The sequence below is a fragment of the Leptonychotes weddellii genome, chromosome 1 (genome assembly GCF_054177405.1).
Source record: "Leptonychotes weddellii isolate Sample4059 chromosome 1, ASM5417740v2, whole genome shotgun sequence".
Taxonomy (NCBI): Eukaryota; Metazoa; Chordata; class Mammalia; order Carnivora; family Phocidae; genus Leptonychotes; species Leptonychotes weddellii.
In genome coordinates this window covers 60,677,862-60,703,784 of record NC_138369.1, presented here as the reverse complement: position 1 = coordinate 60,703,784, position 25,923 = coordinate 60,677,862, and the positions used below count along the sequence as shown (strand labels likewise).

General features: G+C 53.3%; 2 protein-coding genes across 8 annotated transcripts in view; one reads left to right on the top strand and one right to left on the bottom strand.

Moving 5' to 3' along the window:
* The window catches only part of POMGNT2 (protein O-linked mannose N-acetylglucosaminyltransferase 2 (beta 1,4-)), an 8,394-nt gene extending 4,060 nt beyond the window's left edge, over nucleotides 1-4,334 (top strand). The window contains exon 2 of the mRNA XM_081825414.1: nucleotides 1,992-4,334. Within this exon, the coding sequence (XP_081681540.1) occupies nucleotides 2,097-3,839 (1,743 nt within the window). The 5' untranslated portion in view covers nucleotides 1,992-2,096 and the 3' untranslated portion in view covers nucleotides 3,840-4,334. The remainder of the gene's footprint in view (nucleotides 1-1,991) is intronic.
* An 8,885-nt stretch (nucleotides 4,335-13,219) lies between these two features.
* GASK1A (golgi associated kinase 1A) overlaps nucleotides 13,220-25,923 on the bottom strand; it is an 84,499-nt gene continuing 71,795 nt past the window's right edge. For 6 of the 7 annotated variants that reach the window (XM_081825427.1, XM_081825424.1, XM_081825442.1 and 3 more), the window contains 3 exons: nucleotides 15,537-15,659; nucleotides 14,310-14,413; nucleotides 13,220-13,701 (listed from right to left, as the gene is read on the bottom strand). In XM_081825427.1, coding sequence (XP_081681553.1) covers nucleotides 13,491-13,701; nucleotides 14,310-14,413; nucleotides 15,537-15,659 — 438 coding nt within the window. In that variant the 3' untranslated portion in view covers nucleotides 13,220-13,490. The remainder of the gene's footprint in view (nucleotides 13,702-14,309; nucleotides 14,414-15,536; nucleotides 15,660-25,923) is intronic. The other variant, XM_081825451.1, reaches the window with a different exon arrangement.

Below are 25,923 nucleotides of genomic sequence, written 5' to 3'. Positions count from 1 at the left end.
CAGGTTTGAGAATTTGTGGTCTAGACCAGTTTTATTTTTATTTATTTATTTATTTTTTAGAGAGAGCTAGTGAGCACGTGTCGGGGGGGGGGCTGGGAGGGGCAGAGGGAGAGGGAGAATCTTTTTTTTTTTAATTTTATTTATTTATTTATTTTTTTAAAGATTTTATTTATTTATTAGAGAGAGAGAGAATGAGAGAGAGCACATGAGAGGGAGGAGGGTCAGAGGGAGAAGCAGACTCCCCGCCGAGCAGGGAGCCCGATGCGGGACTCGATCCCAGGACTCCAGGATCATGACCTGAGCCGAAGGCAGTCGCTTAACCAACTGAGCCACCCAGGCGCCCGAGAGGGAGAATCTTAAGCAGGCTCCATGCTCAGCTTGGAGCCCGATGCGGGGCTTGATCTCACAACCCGTCAGGACCTGAGTTGAAATCAAGAGTCAGATGCTTAACTGACTAAGCCACCCAGGTGCCCCTAGACCTTTTTTTTTAAACAGCAAATTGCCAACCCTGTTAGGTTGTAAAATCAATTAAGATGAGCATGCCCCCCCCCCTTTTTAGAACAAACTTAAAAATATTGGACTAGAAAAAGAAACACTGGAGTACATTATAGCTGGTCAGGGTAATTCTTCGTGAAATTTTTTGGGGGAAATATAACATGTGCGTATGTATGAATGTGTGCATGCTCAACCCTTAGATGAGGGTAGCTGGAAGAGATGGTGCCCCCAGGAATGGCCTTCAGCTAGTGCTGGAGAGGATTCGGGAGGCAAATAGCCCGGCTTTTTTCAGAATAGTGACCTGCTCGTTAATGTGCCCTGTATTGGCTTCACTCCTCCTTCCTCTTAATTCCCCACTCTCCTACAGGGATTTCTTTGGATAATTTCTCAAACTATTTTGGCTCAAACCCTTGTCTGTGATTCTGCTTCTGAGGGAATCTAGCCTAAGCCACTGTCTCTTTCTGGGCAGGATTGCACTTTGATTTTTATGATTGCAGGGAGAGAGAAGTTGCAAGACCCCAAGAGTCCAAAGCTAGCCCCGAGGGAATAAAGGGGCGGCTCCAATCCCTCCCCAGTGCAGTGCTGGCCAGGCACCAGGGGTTACTGGCCGCTTCTATGAGGGCGAAGGGTGAGATCCTTCGCATCTGAGCAGTCCTGGGCTTCAGAGCAAGGATGTTACCCTTCCTGCTAGTGCAGGAAAGTGGAGCAAACACCCACGGCCCAGCCAGGTGACATGTCAGTGGTGACATCCAGATACAGTTCTTTTACTGGACCAGGGAGGGGGCGAATATCTACCCATCCTTTCATGGGAATCTCAAAAGCCAGCAGGCATGATTTCCAAACAGGAGCTTTAAGCAAGAGCAGACGACCGCCCCCCCCAATACCCTCCAGGCATATGTGCCGTGTGTCCAAAGAAGGGGACGCTGGGGTCCTGGTGTACGGCCTGGTCTCTGTGCCCGCATAAGGAAGAGTCCTTGCCTCGCAGTCCTAGGAATGCCAGGCCCCTGGGGGGATTTGCCCTGTGGCCTCTCATCACACATCCTCCGTGGGTTAGCTTTTGCTGTAGCAGTGCTCCATACCAAACAGCCGCAGGGTTTCAGTGACCTACGGTAATGAGCACTCACCCAGCCCAGATGTCCGTGTCGGGGTCACTCACAAGTCGGGGGGTCAGCTGGGCTAGACTGGGCTTAGCAGGAGCAGCTCCGCTGCACAACCTCTCGCGCGTCCTGGGCCCGGGAGGTTAGGCTGCACACAGTCTCCTCCTGGCACTGTCCTAGGTACGGAGAAGGCAAGGCCAGTCGCACAAGACACAAGCTCTTTCCAAGCCTCTGATCATGTTTTCCCTGCTAACACTTCCCTGGCCGAAGCGAGTGATGTGGCCACGCCCACAGTCTAGGTGCAGGGGTGTATGCCACCCCGGTGGGAGCAGTGGGGAAGGGAGGGCGCCAACGCGCGCAGACGGAGCCAACGCCTTTCCCTCTCCTTCTCTCCCGCAGGCTCGTGCCGGCGCGCGGGGTGCTCGCCGGGATGGGTAGGGCCCGCCGGGCCTGTGGCACTGCCCAGGGGCTGTGCTCTCACTAGGGCCCCACGACGGCGTCAGGATGCACCTGTCGGCGGTGGTCAACGCGCTCCTGGTGTCGGTGCTGGCGGCCGTCCTGTGGAAGCACGTGCGGCTGCGCGAGCATGCGGCGTCCCTGGAGGCTGAGGTGGCGGGCGGCCGCCAGGCCCCGGAGCCCGCCCCCGCGCCGCGGATCGACTACCCGAAGGCCCTGCAGATCCTGATGGAGGGGGGCACGCATATGGTGTGCACGGGCCGCACGCACACCGACCGCGTCTGCCGCTTTAAGTGGCTCTGCTACTCCAGCGAGGCCGAGGAGTTCATCTTCTTCCACGGCAACGCCTCGGTCATGCTGCCCAACCTGGGCTCCCGGCGCTTCCAGCCGGCCCTGCTCGACCTGTCCACCGTGGAGGACCACAACACCCAGTACTTCAACTTCGTGGAGCTGCCGGCCGCCGCCCTGCGCTTCATGCCCAAGCCCGTGTTCGTGCCCGACGTGGCGCTCCTCGCCAACCGCTTCAACCCCGACAACCTGATGCACGTCTTCCACGACGACCTGCTGCCTCTCTTCTACACCCTGCGGCAGTTCCCGGGGCTGGCGCACGAGGCCCGGCTCTTCTTCATGGAGGGCTGGAGCGAGGGCGCCCACTTTGACCTGTACAAGCTGCTCAGCCCCAAGCAGCCGCTCCTGCGGGCGCAGCTGAAGACGCTGGGCCGCCTGCTGTGCTTCTCCCATGCTTTCGTGGGCCTCTCCAAGATCACCACGTGGTACCAGTATGGCTTCGTCCAGCCCCAGGGCCCCAAGGCTAACATCCTCGTCTCAGGCAATGAGATCCGGCAGTTTGCCCGGTTCATGATGGAAAAGCTGAACGTGAGCCACGCCGGGGCTCCCCGGGGCGAAGAGTACATTTTGGTCTTCAGCCGCACCCAGAACAGACTCATTCTGAATGAGGCACAGCTGCTGCTGGCGCTGGCCCAGGAGTTCCAGATGAAGACCGTGACCGTGTCCCTGGAGGACCATGCCTTTGCCGATGTCGTGCGGCTGGTCAGCAATGCCTCCATGCTGGTCAGCATGCATGGGGCCCAGCTGGTCACTGCCCTCTTCCTGCCCCGCGGGGCCACCGTGGTCGAGCTCTTCCCGTATGCTGTCAATCCGGACCACTACACCCCCTATAAGACGCTGGCCACGCTGCCTGGCATGGACCTCCAGTACGTAGCCTGGCGCAACGTGATGCCGGAGAACACGGTCACGCATCCCGAGCGGCCCTGGGACCAGGGGGGCATCACTCACCTAGACCGGGCTGAGCAGGCCCGTATCCTACAGAGCCGTGAGGTCCCGCGGCATCTCTGTTGCCGGAACCCTGAGTGGCTCTTCCGGATCTACCAGGACACCAAGGTGGACATCCCATCCCTCATCCAAACCATACGGCGAGTGGTGAAGGGCCGGCCAGGGCCACGGAAGCAGAAGTGGACCGTCGGCCTCTACCCGGGCAAGGTTCGGGAGGCGCGGTGCCAGGCCTCCGTGCAGGGCGCCTCAGAGGCCCGCCTCACTGTCTCCTGGCAGATCCCCTGGAACCTCAAGTACCTGAAGGTGAGGGAGGTGAAGTACGAGGTGTGGCTCCAGGAGCAGGGGGAGAACACCTACGTGCCTTACATCCTGGCCCTGCAGAACCATACCTTCACTGAGAACATCAAGCCTTTTACTACCTACTTGGTGTGGGTCCGCTGCATCTTCAACAAGATCCTCCTGGGACCCTTTGCAGACGTGCTGGTGTGCAACACGTAGCGAGCGTGCCGTGGCCAGGCCTCGGGGGGGTGGGGGTGGGGTGGCTCCTCCAGCTCAGCGTCCCTGGGTCCACTAGCACCCTGGGGTGGCTTCTGGGAATTATTTATTTATTGAGCAGGCCACCCCACCCAGGCCTGTGCCTCTGTGTCTTACTGCATCTGGAGTGTGGAGTTCCCAGCATTCTTTGCACTGGTACGATGAGACCCTCCTAGCCCCCTTCTCCCGTCCTGAGCATCCATACCCTGGAGAAGGTCCTTGGTGGGAGGAGGAAGTGGAGGAGAAAGAAGGAAAGTAAGAATCCTAAGGAGCCTCTGGCTCAGTGATCATGCTGTTCCCTACTGAATCTTTCTGGTTGATACTCAGATGTCTGGAAACTGTGAGTATATCATGTGGTCGCTTGGGTGGGTGCTTCATCAGCTTCCATCATCATGAAATTCACCTGTAGCACAGTGAAGGTGTGTTTGGAAAATTCATTAAATGATTGTAAACATCTTGGTCAAGTTTTTTTTTTTTTTTAAAGATTTTATTTATTTATTTGACAGAGAGACAGTGAGAGAGAACACAAGCAGGGGGGAGAGGGAGAAGCAGGCTCCCCGCACAGCAGGGAGCCCAAAGTGGGGCTGCCTGACATGGGGCTCGATCCCAGGACCCCGGGATCATGACCTGAGCCTGAGCCAAAGGCAGACCACTTAACTGACTGAGCCACCCAGGCACCCCTTGGTCAAGTCTTTTTATTAGGTAGGTGGAAGTGGGGCTGGTAGTCAGTACCCACATGATCTTTCATCCCAGCTGTCAGCCGAGGAGATGTGGCGATGGGCAAGCGGCGAGGACCACGAAGTGAGGCAGGCTGGTTGGATTGCATCTTGCAACTTGCCGGTTGAATGTCACATTGCCACCTAAGCGGGGTCCAAGTCTGGAAGCAGAGGGACGGGGCTGCGGTGAGGAAGAGCAGTGTCCACCAGGGGGCGCTCTTAGGCTAAAGACATCAGGCACCCAAGACCACAACAGACCACACTTAGCATCGGGTTCCCTTAGAAGGACATAGGGGTAGGGCATTCAGCAGGACAGTGTTGAGCACTTTCTTCTGCAGGAGTCTTCACACCATCCCAGGGCCCATTCTCGCCCTGTTCTGGGAGTCGCTGCTCGAGGGTGACGAGGTAAGACCCCTGTCTGTCGTTGGGGCCACCGGCTTAGAAGCCCCATAGGAACCCTTGTCTTTCAGTGGGGCCCAGGGCCCCTCCAGGACATTGCACTGAGCGGAGCCTGCAGCTCTGGTGCCCGACCAGACATTTAGTTCACGCGTAGCCCTTCCACAGCTCATCCGAGGTCAGCTGTCCTGTCAGTTTTGCTGAATGGCACACCTGACATTCCACCGTTGTCTGGCTTCCATGGAAACAGAGCTAGAACGTTAACCCAAGATCAGATTTGCCCTTGGAGAAGGGACCCTGCTCCAAGTCTGACTCCTGGGAAGGAGAGCAGGAAAGGGGGTCCAGGAGGGAGAGCCTCAGGCTGTAGCTCCAAGTGGTCTGTTAGATGAGTAGCTGGTCCCTGGCCAAGGGCGGCTGGGGAAGAATGACTTCGGTGCCTGTTGGTGGTGGATTCAGAGCAGGAGATCTGAGTGGCACGTATTCATGATCACCTGGTACCTCCATGACCTTCCTTTTACCCAGAATATCTTTGTCCCTAACTGTATCCTCCATCGGCCACCTTCTCGGACTACCACATTGATGCACACATAAAGATTCAGTTGAGCTGAAAGTCTCAGACTCTGAGGGGTGAGGGTAAAACTACTTGGAAACCACTTGGTGGTTTCTGCTAAGGCTGAACACATAGCTACCCTGTGTCTCAGCAATTCCACTGCTAAATATAGATCCAAGAGAAAGGAGTGCCGATGGTATCAAAAAGACGTATAAAATACAGCTCTAGATGGCCAGAAACTAAACAACCCAAATTTCCACCAACAGGTGTATTCATGCAAAGGACACAATTTTTAAAAAAGATTTTATTTACTTAGCATGAATGGAGGGAGGGAGGCAGAGGGGAGGGAGAAAGAATCCCAAGCAGACTCCATGCTGAACACAGAGCCCGACTCAGGGCTCAGTCTCACGACCCTGAGATCACAACCTGAGCCGAAATCAGGAGTCAGATGCTTAACCGGCTGAGCCACTCAGGTGCCCCAGGACACAACAATTTTTTAAAAAAGAATGAAATATGGGTACATACAACAGTGTCAATCTCACAGAGTGTTGAGTATATGCTGAGTGACAGAGTATGTACTGTATGATTCCATTTCCATGAAGTGCTAGAACAAGAAAACCAATCTGTGGCGGGAGAAGTCAGAATGGCTCCTGAGAAGGGTCGAGCCTGGGCTGGACACGAGGGAACTCGGGAGGTTAGGAATGTCTTGATCTGGCTGGTGGTTGCACAGCGACCATTTGAGATCAGTGCACTTTATATACTTCACTCTATACTTCAATTAAACAGAAACAAAAGCTCGGCTCAAGGGGCAACTCTTCTGGAAAACAGTGTGTGTCTCCTCCAGCTCCCTGGTCATTAGGCCCGCCGCATCCCCCAAACCCCAGCTCTGCCACCCTGTCGTGTTCTGGAAGGTACTCTGCTCCCACAAGGGGTCGCCCACCGGCTAGAGGTCCAGGGTGGGTGTTTATGTGTGTGGATCATGATGCCGAGGCACCCCGTGAATGGTTCATGGCGTTCCATCAAACAATGGATTTCTGCCTATGTCCAAATTGCTTTTTGCAAATTTGTAATCCTGTGAAACTTTGTCCTGGTTCTTTTTGTTTTTTCCTCTTAACATTATAATAGAAATGCTTTACCGTGTCACTGAAAGTTATTCTTTGAAAACAAGAATCTGGTTGACTGTAGAACATTCCACTGCATGGACTCACAAAGAACTTGATACCCTTTCCCCAGGTTACAGCGTTTGTTAAGGGAGCCTGGATCCGCAGGCCCTTTGACAGCACTGCATGTTTCTTCTCTTGCTGCTGCTTTTTGTTGTCATCATGTCTCTTTTATTGATGTTTAGTTCATTTCTCGTGAAGTGCACGATCTTCAGTGTAGATTCTGTGGGTTTCACTCATACATACTTCTTTGTACCCGACATCCCTGCAAGGTGTAGATTATTTCCATCATCGCCGTATTTGCAGTTTTTTAAGCTTTGGAAATTTAGCAGGCAAGAATTGTTTTTTTGTTATTATAGGGGAGTTATAAGAGCTGCTTTTAACATTAAGGGTATTCACATCTGGTGATACTGTTCGTTTTAAATTTGCGTCCTAACACAGCACCATCAAAGAATGGTAGACAGGAGAGCCTGGGAGCTGGGAGCTGGGAGCTGGGGTGCCCGGCGCGGGGGGCTCCTCCGACAGAAGCCCATCCCAATAGCAAGTGGCTCCCTCTGCGCCCCATGAGTCAGCTCTGAGGTCACCTCACTGGCCGTAGGTGGGGTGGCAGCAGGCTCGTGCGAGGCCTGGAAATGGAGCACACATGGACCCCCCCCAGCCCAAAGCAAACCCCTCAGAGCTGTTCCTCAGCCCCCGACTGTGTAGCCTCTGTCCGCCCCGCTTGGCCGCCCCCTGTGGTCAGGCCCTCCAGGTGCCGGGCGCTGTGCAACAGCGTGTACCCCAGAGCTGATGGAGGGCCCTTTCGTCTGGGCCCCCACCCTGCAGCACGGGAGGGCAGTGTCAGATCTGCAAATAGTCCTCCTCAGACATGAGGGAAGGGGGGAGGGAGGAAGTGGCATGCCGCTGTTCCTCTCTACAGGGGTGTGGCCCCATGCTCTCCCAGCCCAGTGTTGAAGACGGTGACAGCCTGGCCAGGTCCCCCTGGTCAGCGTCAGAGGCAGAGCCCAGGGCTGCATCCACATGTGGAAAGGCACTGTGGGGTTTCCCTTCAGGAGTCACGCTGGCTCTGGGACCCCAGGGCCCTTACAAAAAGGAGTTTCATTTCTCAGAGAAAACCTCACGAAGCCACCCAGCTAATTTAGAATTTGAGATGATTCTGTTCTGTTTGGGGAATAAAAAGCACAAAAAGATGTAGTTGCTTTCTGGGAGCTTGCATCTAGGGAAATAATCCAATACTCTCTTTCGGAATGTTGTACTATCAGACTTCCCAGGTTCAGGTAGGCCAGCCTTTTTCTAGGATTGCTAAGGTTTAGCAAACGAAATACAAAACACTCAAACCTGAATTTCATATAACAAGTATTTGGCAATCTCATGCCATATTTGGCAACACTACCTTTTTCCAACTAATGGAAAATGTGAGGCGAGGAAGGTTTGTTGTATAACCATGAGGTTAATAATCCCCCCATACTCCCATTTTCCAAGTGGAAATGCAGAGGCGCTGGTGGGAGGAATGCCTCACTCCTGCCTCAGCTACAATAAGAAATAGGAACGATACCAAATGTCTAAAAAGATGCAGGGAAACTGGATCTCTCATATGCACTGCTGAGAAGAATGTAAAACAGTAGCCTGGGAATAGTTTGGCAGTTTCTTAAGAAATTAAACATATTACCATGAAATTGCACTCCAGGGCATTTGCCCCAGAAAAAAAGAATATATTCTGTTCACACAAAAACAAGTACAAGAATGTTCAGAGCGGCTTTAATTGTATTAGCCGAAAACGAGAAATGACCCAGATGTCCTTCAGGGGGTGACTTGTAAACAGACTGTGGTCTCTCTGTACCATGGGATGCTAATGAATAAAAAGGAACAGTAATAAAAAAGGAACAGACTATTGGTAAAAACAACAATTTGGCTGGAGCTCAGAGGCATTATGCTGAGTGAAGAAAGCCACTCTCAAAAGTTTACATGCTGTGCTATTCCATTTAGATACCGTTCTCAAAATGACAAATATTGTAGAGATGGAGACCAGATGTGCGGCTGCCGGGGATGAGGGTGGGAGAGAGTGAAGGGCTGGGTGTGGCGGGAGTCCGTATCTCGATTGCCGTGGTGGTTAATGAATCCACAGGTGCTAAAATGACGCACAGTATGCCAATGTCAAGTCTGTGGTTTTGGAACTGTACCGTAATTACGTAATTACGGAAGATGCAACCACTGGGGGAAACTGGATGAAGGGTACGCAGGACCTCCCAGTACTGTCTTTGCAACTACTGTGAATTCATAATTATGTCAAAATGAAAAGTTAAAAATCCTTGGGAGGATGAGAGGTGTGGGCTCCGGGCTGGGCCCTGAGGAGCAGTTCTGAGAACTGCCCGGCTACGGAGGCTCCTGCTGGAGCTAGGGGTCCAGGAGCCAGGAGCTGAGTTAGGGTCCCAGGCTCACGATGCCAGGGTCACTATCCCAGCTCCTGCCACACTGTCACAACCACGTCAACCATCACAGAGCTGGTGACCGAAAATAGCTGAGAGGTGCACCACATTCTCCACCTCTCTCCTTCCACCCGACCCCTGAGTGCATCCAAATCGTGGAATCCAATTTGCGTCCTGAGCCTGGCTGGGCCCCGTGAGGGAGTTTGGGTAATGACATGCACAGCTTCCGGGCCTGGACCCTGCAGGAAGCCTTCCTAGGGTGGGCGGGTGGAGGTCGGACGACCCAGTCTCAATCCCACGTGCACCGAGTCACCCACTAGGACTAGATGTGTCTTTGTGTGGTGACAGAGCTTCCAAGTGTGCAGGGCAGAGAAGGAATGCCTCCAGTCCTTCCCAGCACAAAAGTCAGCGAGGTGCCTGGGGTCCCATTGCCCCATGTGTGAGTGCGTGTGTTTTCAATGAAGGCGGCCGTCATGAGGACAAGGCAGTCAGATGTGTAAGAAGCAATCACTGCAGGATCTGCCTTATGCACTAGCCTCCCCGGTCATGCTCAGTGTCGCTCACCCAGACACGTGCAGGTGAGGCCTTGCTGCTTGGCGTTATGCAGGGTCTGCGGTAGAAATGATCCTCTGGCAAATGATCCTCCGCTGGGAAGACATACACACAAGAAACTTGACAAAAATCCATATTCTCACACCCATCAGCTTTAAGTGACTTACTTCATTTAGCTTGTCTCCTGGGCCTCGCACCGTGAGGTGCCCTTGACCTGTACTTCCCTCCACGACCTGCACTAGGAACCCTCCAGAGCTCACCCCGCCTCTGCCTGCCCTCGGGGTGGGGTGTGCTTCTCCTGGCAGGCGCCCCTCAGAAAACCAGACGCTCCCCCGAAATCACGTAGGAGCTACATCCTGCAGTGGAACTGTAGACACTAACAGAAGGAGCCTTCCTCAGATCACACCTTGCGTGTGCTACCTTCCCCACTGACAGGTAAGCCTGGCTCATCTTGGAGGCCAAGCCCCTCCCAGCCCCCCGCAACCCTGCCATCAAAGCCCACCGCCTCTTCGGTTCAGTTCCCTGGGCTTCCGTGTCTGCGTCTACTTGCTAGATGCTGCCTCCTCCCCCCGAGGCCTCCCTGGGTGCACCTGCAGTCCGGCATGCCCTAGCCTGTCACCTGCCAAGTCCCCAGATGAACGCACGCCCCCACCCCCCGCCCCATGCTATTTTCTGACAGCAACTGAATCCAGCCTCTGCTGTGGTGTGGACTGTGTGGAACCCGACTTTCTACCTCGAGATGCCTTCCGCTCTGGTCCGCTTCCTTGGAGGCTCAGTGACTCTTCTCTCATCGGTTGGACAAGGCCAGGGTGGCAGAGGTTACCCCACCTCTTGCCCCAAAGGCCTCCAGCCCCTATAATACCCAAATGCCCCACTAGACCCACTCCGCAAACAGGCATCCCCCAGCCGTGCTAACCAGAACCCCAGGTGGGCCAGGAGTAGGGAGCGTGGGAAGTGTCTTGCCCGAGCTGGTGGGTGAGCCTTAGGGATTCAGGGGAGGCCCGCCCACTCATCTGAAGGCCCTGGCTGAGGGGAAACGGTCTGGCAACATTCACAGAGGTCTCACCTCCCACATCTTGTGCTGCCCCCCGACACACTCAGGCAGAGCTCCTGTGAGCCCCTCTTGCCCACATTGCTGCCCTCACGCTTCCTGTATCCTCAGCTACGGGGACCTTGCTCACCAACAGGACACCAGGACACACGCTCTGATGGCCAGACGACATGTGTCTCCAAACATCTGGGACACATGGCCACCAAAGCATGCCGCACACACGGATTGCTTCCAAATTCTATATTCTGTGTGGAAAATCTGCATGAGTGGATGAATGAAGGTAAGAAGGAAGGATGCTATAGCGGTGGGGGCAGGGGCTCTGGAGTTAAACGGGCCTGGGTTCAAATCCCAGCTCCAGCAGTTACCTGCTCTGTGACCTTGGGCAAGTGACTCAACCTCTCTGTGCCTCTGTTTCCTGTTCTGTCAAATGGGAGCGGTGACGCCCACCTCCTGGAGTTATTCCGAAGGTTTGCGATGAGGAACACGGTTCCGCTCTTGGCACGGTGTGGGCCATCGGCTGTATTCACTTCATGCCAGGTGGTGCTCCCCAGGTTCAGGGGCAGACTCTGCCGCCCCACCTGTGCGGCCTCGGGCAAGGCGCTCCCTCCCCAGCCGAGGTTCTTCATCTGTAGAGTGAGGATAGTGCAGCCGGGATGGTAAGGCATTCATGAAATCACCTGTGTAAAGCCCTTAGCGCCATGCCTGGTTTGTAGTAAGTTGTCACAGGTCTGGAATCCCAAAGCCAAACCCTGGAGGCCAGAAGTCATTCCGAATTCTGAATTCTTCAGATAATAGAAAGGTAATAAGGTACCTCTCCGTGTGTAACGCTACACTCTCAGCGGGGTCTGGGGTTACACCCAATCCCTGAACGCATTGGCATTTCGGCACTGAACCGTATGAATATTCGAGCTGAGTGGGACATGAGTTTTGGCCCCGAAGGTAGGAAAAGGCGTTTGATTTTCAGAGCTTGGGGATTGTTGCAGTTGCATCTAGAGAGCTGTGAACCACTGTTACTATCAGCTGCCACTCCCCTTTGGAAGCACCATCATTTTCTTTGCAGCAGCCCTTTTGGAACGAAGTACAAAGAAACACGGTGGGGCCTGGGGTGAGGCGAGTCAGGCAGCATGGTGGCTGGCGACTGTGCTGGCTTTACCAGACCCTGTGGCCGGCCGCTTTCTGAAGGACTGGCATGCAGGTGAGCAGCCCCCGCACCGCAGACCCCTCACAGCTCTTGCCACATCCCCCCGGCCAAAGCCTCTTCAGGTTGATGGGAAGGTCCCGATTCACCACCCCCAGCTGTTTGCTTCGCTGGGCACATCCTTCTCATTCCAGAGGCAATGGCTGGGGGAGGCAGAGGGCAAGCGGCGCACCCTGTGGCTGAGAGTGTTCTTTGAAAAGGATAGAAAGTGGCTGAAGTTTCAAGTTCGTAGGCAAGACCCAGTTCAGAGACTGAGCTGACTTTCACGAGCAAAGAGCAATGGGCAGGGAGCCAGATGCGTGTGACTGTGCATGGCCGGGGTCGAAGTGTGCAGCTCCACCCTCCAGGGAATCGGCCCTGCCTCATCATCAGCTCTGACTCCAAAGGGACTAGAGGAGGAGAAGCTGTCCGAGTGACCGTGGAGGACAGTGGGAGCCCTTTCGTGGGGGTCCCGGGCTCAAGACATGCTCAAGACAACTCCTGCCTGGGCTTGAATTCTGACCCCTCCGCCTACGAGCTGGATACCCTTGAACAAGTTCCTTAACCCCTCTGGGCCTCATCTGTACACTGGAGATGCTAATAATCACACGTGCCCGTCGGGGTGCGGTGCGGGTACATGCTTTGATCCACGCAAACCACTGTCACAGTGCCTGGTGCACAGTTGTCGCTCAGGAAGTGTCATTACGGCGGGTGCTCAATAAACCTGTGTCATCTGCTGACCACGCAGTGGCCCGGGCCAGATCTGAACCCAGAGCTCCTTTGTTCAAGTCCAGTCCTCTGAAAACCCAAGTAGACAAAATCTTAAGGGTCCCTACATTTCAAAAGGCCTTCTGAGGCAGAAGGGAGGGAGGGGAGGGATAGCTGTTGAGGAAGAGCCCCGTGAGAGGCCTGCGCCCCCCCGCTGGAGCCACTTGGGGCTGAGGAGCAGCCCAGGAAGGGGGGCAGTCAACCCGGGAGTTCTGAGGACGTGCGCAGAGCTGGGCTTGCTGGAGACTGGTCTTTGCCGAGTGCGCTGAGCAGAGCGCTGGGCCCTGTCCTGCCGCGCCCTGGGTGGTCGACGTGCGCTGGGCAAGCTGGCCGGGGCCACACACTGTTGATGCGTCCACCCTTCTGTGCTGAGCGGACCTGTTCACATCAGGGCACACAAGTGCTTGCTGGAAGCTTGGGGGCTTGCCTACTGACAAGCTTCTGGCTTGGTGTCTCCGGGGGGAAACCACACACACACACACACACACACGTCCACTCTACATGTGCGTGTGGGATGCACAACTTCATAGTATCTGGAGCGGTTCATAGAACATTGTTGAATATATTTATTGGTGGAAGGGAGGAAACAGCCAGAGCTGAAAAGGCAGAAAGGAGGGTGGTTAAGATGGAAAACCCACCACCCACCACCACCTTCACTGTCCCAAGAAGGTGGGACATCTGGGACATCCACGGTATCCTCTGGTTTCTTCTGGCTTTTCCCGTTTGTCTTCAAGTTGGGGGCATCCGAGAGACTGTGGCCACCGGGATGGGTGCTCACCTGGTCAGGTGGTGCCGGGAGCGCCCCGCCAGCGAGGCAGCTCACGAGGCCTCCTCCCTGAAGAGGGTGAGGTTGTGCTTGCGGACGTGCTCCAGCAGCACCTGGCCTCGCCGCTCCAGGGTCCGGAGCACCCGCTTCAGTCCCTGTCTCCCGCCCTGACTCTCCCAGAACACGGGGTCCATCCACAGGGACTTGAGCAGCATGTTCTGCAGACACCCTGAGGCCAGAACCTGCAGGGCAGACTCAGGAAACCTGGAGGCAGGTCCCCCGGGCCCCAGGACAGAAGGGAAAAGCAAAAGTGATCTCAGAAAATGTCCGGGACGGGTGAGGCCAGATGGCCAGCAATTGCACAGCTGGCAGACCTGGCACAGTCGTCCTGCTGAGTGCCCAGGGCCCGCCTGCTGGCTCGTTATCAGAGAACCCTCCCACCTACTCTCCTGCAAAAGCAGACGGGACGGGGCTTCTGGAGGGGTCCCCCATCCCACAGAGAAGCTGCCGGAATCAGCTCTGCTATCCCAGGTGAAATGCCAGGAAGAGCCCTAAGAAGGCCGAGCCGCCTGCCATGAGTGAGCAGGGCAGGCAGGCTCCCCAGGCTGGCTCCTCCTCTGGGGCAAGGGAAGGGCTAGCCTTCCCAGACCCTAGCAGGCTGCCAGGGCTCTGCAGGGCCAGGAGGCCCTCTGGATATTGGGGCTGCCTGCTGGCTGCGTCCCCCAGCTCCCCACCTCCTCCCAGGGCTCAGATCCAGCAGCTTTTGTCTCAGGCTGCGGACTGCTCGGGAGCATGAGTCAAGGTCGCACGGTTTACAGCAGGGCAATCGGGCCTCAGTCTCCAAACCTCCATCCAATCCCGCTGACCCTCACCCAGCAATGCCCTCCAGCAGCCGGAAGTTCAGCTTGTCCTCAGGATGCTGAAGGTTGCCGGCATTATCGATGTAGACCAGATGGGATGGATCACTGCTCCGGACCTCAAGGAAGAAGATGGACAGGGACAGAGGTGGGGAAGGTTGAGCCTAGCTGGCACCCATGGATTCTGTCAGGGTTAAGGGGCTTGGGGGGCCCTGAGCTGACAGTCCCATGATGTGGTGTGGCTGGGAATGAGAGTCCATGTCTTCTGCTCCCTACTCCCACCCCCGTGCACCCCATTCCTATATATTCTCCAGGATTCCATGGTATTTTCCCATAATTCTCTCCATCACCCTGGCTTAACTTAGGAACTTTTGCCTCCAGGACCCTAGCTTTCCCTCTCTCTCTCTCTCTCCCCACCACCCATATCAGGGATCATCTATTTCTTGATGCCTACTGACTCCTCCCTCCAAAAACTGCTGTCCTAAGGGATCTGTGAAATAGCTGCCCCCAGGGGTGAATGATAGATATAAAAACCTTACCTCTCCCCGGGGTGACTGCCTTTTACCAGGGAAGAGGGGAGTAGGCTCTGAGGACAGGAGATGGAGATTTCCTACCACCCAGCGGCTTCATGAGGCAGCCCTGGCCTCCGGGCTGGTGTGGCCTGCCTGATGCTCAGCCCGGGGCACCATGCTACCCTCCACAAGCAACTGGCCAGGGGAAGGCGTCCAGGACATTAGGGTCACTGGGGGAGAAGATACAGTAGCCCTTCCCGAGGGTGGCCCCTTGTCCCGGTCTCTGATGGCCTCAGCTCATCACTTCCCAGCCTGGGCTCTACTTTGCACAGCCCAGTGTCCCTCGGATCAGCACCAGCCCGTGGGCTATCCTATAGGAGAGAGCCCTGTCACTGCCACCGCCCGGCCCGTTCCAGGCCACAGTCCCCACGTTGGCTGGCAGGGTGGGGGCGGCTCCCTAGACACACAGATGTCACACCTGCTTCCGGGTGCCCTCGGGGTTCCCTGTAAACCCCTCAAGGGGACAGTGGAGTGGTCCCACCTCAACCACACTGGCAAAGCCCCACCGGGGTCAGTTTTATGTATGGTGGCTTCCTGGAAACATTATCCAGCCAAAGGCTCCTGCTGCTAAAAAGAGCAGGGCCGGGAACCGCCCGTGTCCCGTGATCTCTGCAACTCCGGCAGGAAGGCCGCAGTCTGGGTGACAGGTGACAGGTGACAGCGGACGTACCAGGATGTGGACCAGCCGCAGCTCGCCGGGGTTGCGGCATTTCTCTCGGAGCCTCTCTTCCACGCAGGGGTCCGACGGCTCGGGCTCGAAGCCACAGCAGGAGCGGTCTAGGCGGTCATGTACCTGCGAGGACACCCAGGCTGTGAGGGGTGCGGCTCCGGGCCTGCCTCGCCCAGGCCCAGCACTCAGGCGGCCTGGCCCCGGTGTGAGGGGGGGGCGGTGGTCGTGCTGGGGGCAGACCTCCGTGGCTGTGGGTGCTGGTCGGCCCGTTGTGAGGGAGCTTCTGCTCTGCTCCTCCAGCCAGCTCGCCCTGCACCCCCGGAGCTGCTGGCTCACGCCTCAGGCCAGCCTGGATTTCCACCGGTACCCACGGCTTCCCCTGTGGCCCTGCCCCGAACTCTGGCCTGAGGCCACTGGGCCTTCCGGTGCTGAGCATCTGTCTACCGGCGGAAATCCACACTGGACTCCACTTTTTCTTTAAGCAGCCAATGCTACAGCAAGGATTCCTCCCCTCTTGGGAGCCAAACGTGATTTAATGACCCTCTAGATAGCTCTTCCAACCCTGCGGCGAGGCCAGGATTGAAGTCAGGGCGGGAGGAAGGCGCTCCCCTCCCGGGCTCGGTTTCCACCGGAGGGGAATTCTCAAGTGTGGTGTGGGGTCAATTCCGAGGAGCTCTGCCTCCCACCCCCTACATACACACATGTAGCTCACATACATGACATTTTAGAGGGTCATAGGGTTCTCATAATAATATATCCCACTCACCTGCTTCCAGTAGCTTTCTTCCGAAGGAAGGAGTTGCCGCCTGCAAGTCAGGAATTAAATAGAAACATGGATCCGCCCCAGCCCTGACCTACATGAGGGCAGCAAATGCAAAGAGATCCAGAACGGAGAGGCCTAAACACAGAAGTGGCAGAGTCCTCTGGGGTGGGAGAGGGAGGGTCTTGCTGTAGGGAGAAAGGCAGGAAAGGGATAGGTGAAGGGGGAGGTGGTGTGGAAAAGGTTGGGATGTGCCAGGAAGTGGAGGAGAGATAGGGTGAGGTTGGGGGCAGTGGGGAGTGCCCGTCACAGGGTGGGCGAGCTGGAGGAGATGTACCCTTTCTCCTCGTAGGAAGGAAACTTGGTTTGATACAATACCTGGAGGAGTGCTAACGACAGAAGTTGAGATCTCCAGAGGTCTGGGTGTGGGAGGACTTGCTTTGCTTGGGACAAGAGGAAAAGTCCGTTTGTTGCTGTGGGAGGGGGAGGAGAGAGAGGAGAGGAAGAGAGAAGTGAAGCAGGGAGCAGCGGGAGGCTGAGGGTGTGAGATGTGCCCTCCGTGACCCCTCCATCCTCCGGCAGAAGTGGCCACCCTTGTGAAATGCTTGCTGGCCTTGGGAGAAGGGGCTGAGCTTTGAGTTCAGGTTTGGTGTGGGGCAAATCAAGGCATGTGAAGCAGCCATCAGCTGCCTGGGATTTGCCCAAATCCTAGGAAGGTTTCCAGCTCCTCCTGGGTTGTGGGACCTGGGGTTTGAGTCATCTTAAATCCCCAGGTGGTGTCAGGGTCACAGGAGAGGGAGGACTCAGGGGACCCCGCCGCCCCCCAAGGAGGATGATGAATCACACAGGTGCTAACTCTCAGGATGCAAAGGCAATTCACTTACTGAAAAAGCCCGGTGTGTGGAAGACCCAGAATGGAGACCCAGACCCCACCTTTGCAGAATGGCTAGTCTAATTTAGGAAGCCTGGGAACACCACTGGAGAGGCAGGTGCCAGCCTGGGAATCTAGAAATGAGCTCCAGGTAACATACTGCGGTTGGGGCAACTGTCCAGGGAACAGAGGGAAGAGAGTCAGGGTGGAGGTGAGTGAGAGTCAGGGAGAGGGAAGCAGGAAGCCAGATGGCACCAAGCTGGTGAGGAACCCCACAGAAAGAAAGGGTCTGCTTCCTCTCTCAGTCCTCGGGAACCTTCTGTGATTCTGCTCTACCACGCGGTTCAGCTCTGGCGGGATCTGGGGCCCCTCCCTCCCCCGTGGTGGTGGTGAGGATGCAGAACAGCCACAGGCTTACAGCAGCGATCATTTTAATCTGATTTTAAAGCAACGACTGTCTGTCTCTCAGAGATACATGATGTGGTATGATGAGAAATATATTTGGTCTCTGTGCCCTGATCCTGGCACAGAGCTCCCCAAACCTTTGGACTTTCCTGAGTGATTCCTAATGAGCCCCTTGGACCACATCCGTGTTTATGCTAATGAGATGATGCAGGGGAGCCTAGATAACTTCAAATGGGGACTGGGCACCAGAAAGACAAGGGAAGAGAGGATAGGAACTTTTAGCCCCGCCTTCCAACCTCCAGGAAGGGTAGGTGAGCTGGAGATTGGGTTATAAAAACTCGAACAATGAGATTTGGAGCCCTTCTGGGTTGGTGAACACATCCATGGTCAGGAAGGTAGTGTATCCCAGCTCCACAGGGACGTAAGCTCCTGTGCTTGGGGTCCTTCTGGACCTCACCCAATATACCTCTTCATCAGGACATTCATTTGTATCCTTTATAATAAACCTGTAAATGTAAGTAAAGTGTTTTCCTGAGCTCTGTTGAGCCATTCTAGCAAATTATCCAACCTGAGGAGGGGGTCGTGAGAACCCTCAATTTATAGCCCCGTTGGTCCGAAGTGTGGGTAGCCCAGGACTTTTGACTGGTATCTGAAGTGGGACAGTGTTGTAGGACTGAGCCCCTTAACTTGTGTGGGATCTGACATTGACTCCAGGTAGACAGTGTCAGAACTGAATTGAATTGTGGGAAACCCAGTTGGTGGTGGAGAACTGGTGTCAAAACAAAACATCGCTCAGACGACCACCACCATGACCACTGCCCTCCTCCCTAGCTCATTCACTCCTCACTGCAGCTATGCAAGGGAGATGCTATGATCCCATTTTACACATGGGGACACTGACCCCAGGCACACCCAAGGTCGTACATGTAAAAGTAATATAGCTGGGATTCGAGCCAGGGTCTGTCTGGCTCGAAGGCCAGCTCTCTGTGTTATCCTGCCCTGCCTCCCCGAAGACCAGGAAAGGGGAGCCAGTTACAGAGGTCAAATGAGGTCTCCATCCTTACTCTTCATGAGATTAATTAATTTGGTTTCACCCTTGCTAATTAAGGCTAGAGAAGAGCTTTCAAAACTATGAAGGAGGAAGGGGAAGAATGAGAAGACACAGGGCCCGTCATCCTCCGTGACAACAATGCAGCCGCGGCCGTGGTGGTGTTTGGATGGTCCATGTCTCTCCTCTGTGGTCGCTGTGGTGACGGGCCAGAGCCAGCACCACCATCCTGCCTCCCTCTGCCCACCAGCACAGCCACCCCTCTCCACAAATGGGGCGAGGGCGACGATCTGTCACCTCCAGGATGCAGTACTCGTTAAAGCCACCCCCCAGTCCACTCAGCCCAGCTCAGCGCCGGCCAAAGGTCTTGCCCCATTTCCATACCCCTTTGTAGGAAAACTCACATATGTTCTGAGGATAGACAGAATTGATCTCCTCCAACACAAACAAGAAAATAACTATGGTTCAGTCAATGTCACAAAACTAGACGTCCAGGAATGAGAGCGTTAAACAGTCCCCCCAACTACTGTCTCAAAACACGTTCTGTTTTGCAATAGTTCAACACGGAGAAGCACATCGGGCCTCGACCAATCACCCCAAACAGGCTGAGGGCAATTCTGTGAGGCCACATTAGGTAGTATTTCCGGGGGCGGTGGGCCAAAGACACCCGCAGGCGCTACTGAGACCAATGCACAAAGCCCAGAGGACCAGTCCAACTTGGCCAGGGTGGCCAAAAACCATCACCCTGTGCATGGAGTGAGCCCATTTACAAGACCCCTGACGTGGACCATCACTGCTTTGGCTGCCTGGGCTTTGGATAACAACAGTCACAAGTAACAGAAAAACCTGATTCAAAACGGTTTCAACCATAAGGAAAATTAAGATCATCTGTGGCAGCAAGTCCCAAGATAGGGCAGGCTGGAGATTTAGCAGCTCCTTATTGTCATGATAAGGACTCGGGTTTCTTTCTGCTCTCCACTCACCACCCACGATGTTAACATCCCAGTGTTGTCTCTAGAAGCCGGCAGGTGGCCGCTGTGGGTATGTTCCGGTCCAGAGAGAAGGAGAGGACGAACGAGAGAAATAGAGACAGAGAGACAGACAGAGGGGAAAGGAACCTCTCCTCCAAGCACCTTCCCTTTAGCCTGACTGGACCAAACCAGGTCATACACATCCCTGGACCGGGAGTGCCAAGTGGAGGATGGTGATGCACTGATCCCTGGACCCAGGAATGGGCAGAAGGTGAATCAAATCAGGGCTCTGTGTGAAAGTCTACTTTAGCTGCAATGTCCTCACTCAGGCTACAAATAAAAGCGTTGACCAGGACAGGGCTGAGGATAGAGCCCTGCAGCTTGCCTCCAGAGACCTCCCAGGCTTCCAACTGGTCTTAAACCCACTTGAGGCCTGTACCATGCCCCCCTCCACTATGTCCTAACTATATGACCTGAGGAAGTTATTTAACCTCTATACCCCTCAGTTTTCTCATCAACAAAATGGGGCAGCGATACTCCCCTCCCGTGGGACTGCCCTGAGGCCCACATGGGGTAATGATACCTGTGAAGCAGGGGGTGGTTTTTGCAGAAGAGCCTTCTGTGGTGTCTGCCCTGGAAGCGACAGGCCCAAAGACCTCCGGGAATCTCAGGGATTCCCCCACCCCCACACACACCAGGAAGCCCCAGCCTCACCCAGTGCTACAGGCCAGAGAACCAGAGTCTGAAATATGGGAAGTGTTACAACAGGGCAGCCATGCTCTTCTTGCGGGTACATCCAGTTTCTGGACAGACATCACCTGCTGGGTTCTCTTTGGCCAGGAGAGTAAATGCCCGGGCAGTTCCGGCAAGACTGACACAGGGACTGCTCTGGATTTCAGGTTCGCCTGACGCCCAGCCAGCCACGCCCCCTTCCTCCTGCCAAACCCTTCCCGACCCCAGCCATTCTGGGCAGATCTCAATTTGTAGCGGCATCTATTTCCAGAGGAAGCCACAAGGAATACTGGCCCATCCAATATTCCTGGCTTCTCAGACTCTACATCCATTTGAATGTTTAACAGGAAGAGCCTGGCCAGGCCCGGTTGCCAGTTTGATTATTTTGCCACACCGTCCCGTTATTTTATTTCCACCGAAGAGAAATTCAATTTCTAGCAGCCAAACAAGACCAAGATTAAGTTTCATTCCCACCTTCCTTCAGGATTTGATTTTTTCCCCCCTTTTTGGAAAAAATGAGCAGTTACCAAGAAAAAATGATAGACCTTAGCAGTTTTGCTTTTCTGACCCACCCAGCAACATTGCATGCTCATGCTGTGGACTGAAGTTTTTGTTCACTTTTACTTAAGGCGTTGTAAAGCCCACTCGGTGCTTTCCACACGACAACCCGTTTACTCCCTCCCGGTAGCCAAGAGGTAAATACCATTATTATCCCCACTTCAAAGATGTGGAAACTGCGTCCCAGGGGCTTCCTTCCCGTGTGCTGAAGACCCCACGGCAAGGAAGCGGTGGTGCCAAGACTCAAAGCCGAGCAGTCCGGCTCTGACCGGTAAGAGGGGCGGTGTGGCCGGCACGTGTTCTGTGGTGCCAGAGCTTCCAAGTTCCCTGCTGGCAAAGATTCAGACACGGATCGGTCTGGTCCCCGGCACCCCGCACTTGCTTAGCACAACCAGAGACTTAGTTGAGGTTTTTCTGAGTGAAAGAATGAGTGAATGGAATGCATGGCTGGCTGACAGCACAGGGACTGTGATCATTTAACCCTACCTCCCTGCGCAAGATGCCCACACCGGAAGCATCCAGGGGGAGGCCTGGATTTGTGGCCCCCACACAGGACATCTGGGTGAGATAAGACACTGCAGTCTGCCAAGGAGGGACAGCAGGTCCAGCTGTGGGCGAGGGGAGGCCTGGGGGGAGCCAGCACAGGGTAGGAAGGGTGGCCAGAGTCCCCCAACTGACCCATCAGGCTCCTGGGCCAAGACGGGTTCCTCACCCAGTGCTTGATCTGGGTCTGGTGGACTCTAGAAGGGCCGCTTGCTGTCCCTGGTGGCCCATACCCGCCGTTCAGGGACCTTCTCCCAAGCTGGGAGCAATCACAGGCCTGGGTCTTTCTGGGTGGAAAGGGTGGCTCTTGGCAGGGCCGAGTCCCTGCCTGGGGACCAGACTGCCACAGGGTGGCAGCATCTCTCTCCAGAGAGGGGAAGGGTCTGGACACTGCATCTGCCCCAAGCCTGGGCCCAGAAGTTGTGGCACCAGCTTAGGATGCGGGTGAATAGACTGGCTAATGGGCTTTGAGGAGATGCACTGAAAAGAACTAGATCTTATCTAAAAATACATCTGTAGATCGGTCTAAAATTTTAACATCAACACAAAAACCACAGCCATGAAAAGAGAAATTCACCACAGCAAAAAAGTTTCCAACCGAGAAAGCTAGGCTGAGTCACCGTTAGAACACCTTCCACAGGAGTCCCCACACAATACATCAGAGGGGAAATACTGCTATTTCTTCCACGGATACTTGAAAGGAATTTGATAAAATTTTGCATCCATTGCTGACAATCGAAATTCTTAATACAGCAAGAATAATGAATAGTTCCTCATTATATCTCCAGTCAAAAACTAGTATGATGTTTAATGGTGAAGCAGCAGACACTGTCCCAAATCTGCAGCAACAACTCGTGTCCCTCAGCCCATTAATATTTTCCATTGCCCTGGAGCAGTCAGCAAATGTAATGAGGTGAGACGCAATGAGAAGACAAAGTGCATTCATTACAGATGAAATGCTGGTATACTCGGAAAACCCAGAGGATAAACTGAGCAACTGTTAGAAGCAATACAAAGTTATTGTGTGGCCAGTAACCACATTAATACACAGAAATAATAGCCTTCATGCAAACTGGAGGCTACTGGCCAGAACATATAATGGAAGAAAAGATCCCATTTTCAATGGCCACAGGAAGATGAGCGGGACCCGGGCACTTGGAGGCCACTTGCCCCCTCCGTGATCCTTGGAATGTGGGTTCCGTTTGCCTTTCCTGCTCCCAGAGGCTGCCCCAAGGTCACAGCCTGGAGATGGTGATGTGGTGATGAGAACATTTGCACGGTATACGTGACTGAACCCAGTTAAGGCCTCTGTATAAACTTCTAAGTTTGGTAGGTGGGTGCAGAGATCCACCGTCTTGCGGCGGCCCAAGACAAGACAAGCCTCGTATATAAGTTCTCTTTGTTTATTAAACCTCCCTCCTACCAACCTGGAGTGGTATGCCTCTTTCTTTTGTCTCTCACTGCCCTCTCCTTATAGGGGCCAGTTTCAGATTACACCTGAGAAGGTCCAGAGTGGGTTGCGAACCAACAATATCCAATTCTTGGCTAGAATGACTTCATATTTTAGGATGTAAATTCTCTCTATAGTCCACACAAATTTAATTTGATCCCAATTAAAATCCCAAAAGGACTTGGGAAGAAGAAGTGACAAGCTGACTCTAAATTTCTTACGAGAATAGTATGCAAGACTATCAGGAAAATTCTAAGAATGAGCAATGAGGAAGACCAAGCCCTACTGGTTATCAACATAAAATATAAAGCACAGCAATTAAAACTGTGATTCTGGCCTATAAATAGGCAAAACCTTTACTGGGACAGAAAAGAGTCCAGAAATAGACCAACATACATATGGAAATGAGCTATATGGGAAAGGCAACATTTCAGATTGGGGAAAAGGTTGATTATTCAACAAATGTGTTGAGACATGTGGGTTGCCATCTGAAAAAGAAAATCGTTGTTTTGCATCTTATCTCTTGCTCCAAAACACCTTCCAGATGGATCAAAGATAGATGAAAACATATGGGAGACTTTTAAAAATAACCTTGAAGTGAGGATGGCCTTTTAAAACGTATACTAACCTAGAAGTCATAAAAGAAAAGCTTGATAATTTTAACAACATAACATTTTTAAATTTTCTGCATAGCAGAAAAACTATAAACGAAGTTTAATGACAACCAAACCTGAAATATTACAGGACAGTCAAACGAAAAACTAATTGCCTTCACCTGAAAAAAGCTCTTGAAATCATTAAGAAAAAGACCAACAACCCAAAAGAAAATGAGCAAAGACTATGGACAGACAAAGAAAGAACAAGTTAAAAAAATCCGAACAGAGACAGGACTAGGGTGGGGCTGAAGAAACAGGGAGGTGCTCAGTGTCCAGGTCATGCAGGACAGGCGCTACACCTCCTTAAAATGTTGGCACCTTGGGCTCATAAATTTGTTTTCTATTGCTGCATTGCAAATGACCAGGGGCTTAGTGGCTTCAAAGAACCCATTTATTATGTCACAGTTTCTGTGGGTCAGGAGTCCATCATATTTTTGCCGGGTTTTCCACTCAGGGTCTCACCAGGTTGAACTCCAGGTGTTGGTCAGGGGCTGCGTCTCATTGTAAGTCAGGGTCATCCCCTAAGCTCCTTCAGGTTGTTGGCAGAAACCATTCCTTGTGGTTGTATGACTAGGTCCCGGGGGATCTCAGGATCCTCCTAGAGGCCTCCCCTTCCACCAGGTAGTTCATAGCATGGCTCTTTGCTTTCTGAAGCCAGCAGGAAATTCTTCAGATACTTCATCTCTTTTGAAAGACTCCCCTGATTAGGTCAGACCCATCCAGGATAATCTTCCCTTTGATCAACTCAAAGTTAAATGATTGGTAACCTAATCATTGGAGTACTAGGCCATCGTATTCGCAGGTCTCACTCATACTCAAGGGCAGGGGTTAACGCCAGCAGGGTAGGAACTGTGGGGATCATCTTAGAAGTCTGTTCCTCATACCTCACCCTGATCAAGGTCCTGCTTTAAAATATATGTAAAGATACTCAATGTCACCCTTTAAACACCCTTGTCCGGGCATGTGTTTCAGTCCTCCATAGTTAGCTGCACCATCTGTGAAATGGGGAGGAACACAGCTCCCATATCTTAGGCCTGTTGTAGGACTTAAATGAGTTCATGTGTGTGTTTTGGGTCAGACATTGCCGGACAGATGTAGGCACTTCATAAATGGTAGCTACCCTGATATGTCATGTCTCTGGTTGGAAGCCTGAAAGGTCGGCAGTGAACACAGATCTGAGATCCTCTCTAACTGACAGAACACCTGATGTCCCAGGAAGACTAAACCAGAGGAGATACACGTGAATTGAAGCCATAGATTTGGACTCAAAATAAGGAATGTATGCAGGATCACAAATAACTGAGAACAGGCTCCTTGGGAAGGAAATGGGCCAGTCCCACCCAGAAAAGACTCAATAAATACTTTTTCTAGGGCCAGTTAGGTACAGCAAAGAGGGCAAGAGCATGCACTCTGTGGCCAGACTGCACTGGATGAAACAAGGCTGTGACTGTGGGCAAGTTCCTTAGCTCTTTTAAACCTCAGTTTCCCCATCTGTAGAATGAAGCTAAGAATATTTTCTTCCTCCAAGGGCTGTTAGGCATTAACATTTGAAAAGTGCTGAAACAGTGGTCAAGGACATTGTCATCTGTCCTGGAAGTGTAAGTTAATTGACAGCCAGAATGCAGGAGCAGGGCAAATGCTTTTTTCCACCTCTATGATTCTATTCTGGACCCTATAAGAAAGGCCTATAGAAAGCCTTGGGATTCTTTTCGGTTGAGAGGAAGAAGTGGTGTTCGAGGAAGCAAAACACAGCAACATCTGGACAGGATATCATACAGAGACCCTGGAAGTTCATTCATCGCTCATTCATTCATTCATTCATTCAACAAGTGCTTATCTAGGACTGAACCAAGAGCTTGGCTCTGTGCTAGGTGCTGAGGATGTGGTGATGAACAAAATAGAGACATATGATAAATACATAAATAAATAAAATATCATATACTGTGCTGGGAATCAGAAAGGGACTGAACAGGATGCCGTGAAAGAGAAAGAGAATAACAATGAGGGGTGGTCAGGAGAGCTGAAGCCTGGGGAGGAGGAGTCAGAAGCAAGTCCAAGCAAGAGGCCCTGCACCGGAAGGAGCCGGGTGTGTTTAGAAACTGACCAAGGCCAGGTGCCAAGAGATGGGGCTAGGGACAGATCCTTGAAGGTCTTAGAAGAACATGGGCCCTTAAAAAAAAAAAAAAAAAAAAAAGGAACATGGGCCCTTGAAGAACCTGATATTGAGGGCACTGGGAAGGCCTTACCTTATTTTAATGGGCAAGTGTGACACGATCTGATTTATGATCATAGAAGTGTGCACTCTGTGTCTGAACAGTTCTGTATGAACCTTGGAGCTCACCCTCCAACTTCCAGCTGCTATATGGCTTTGTCTGGGGGCTTTCCAAATTCCA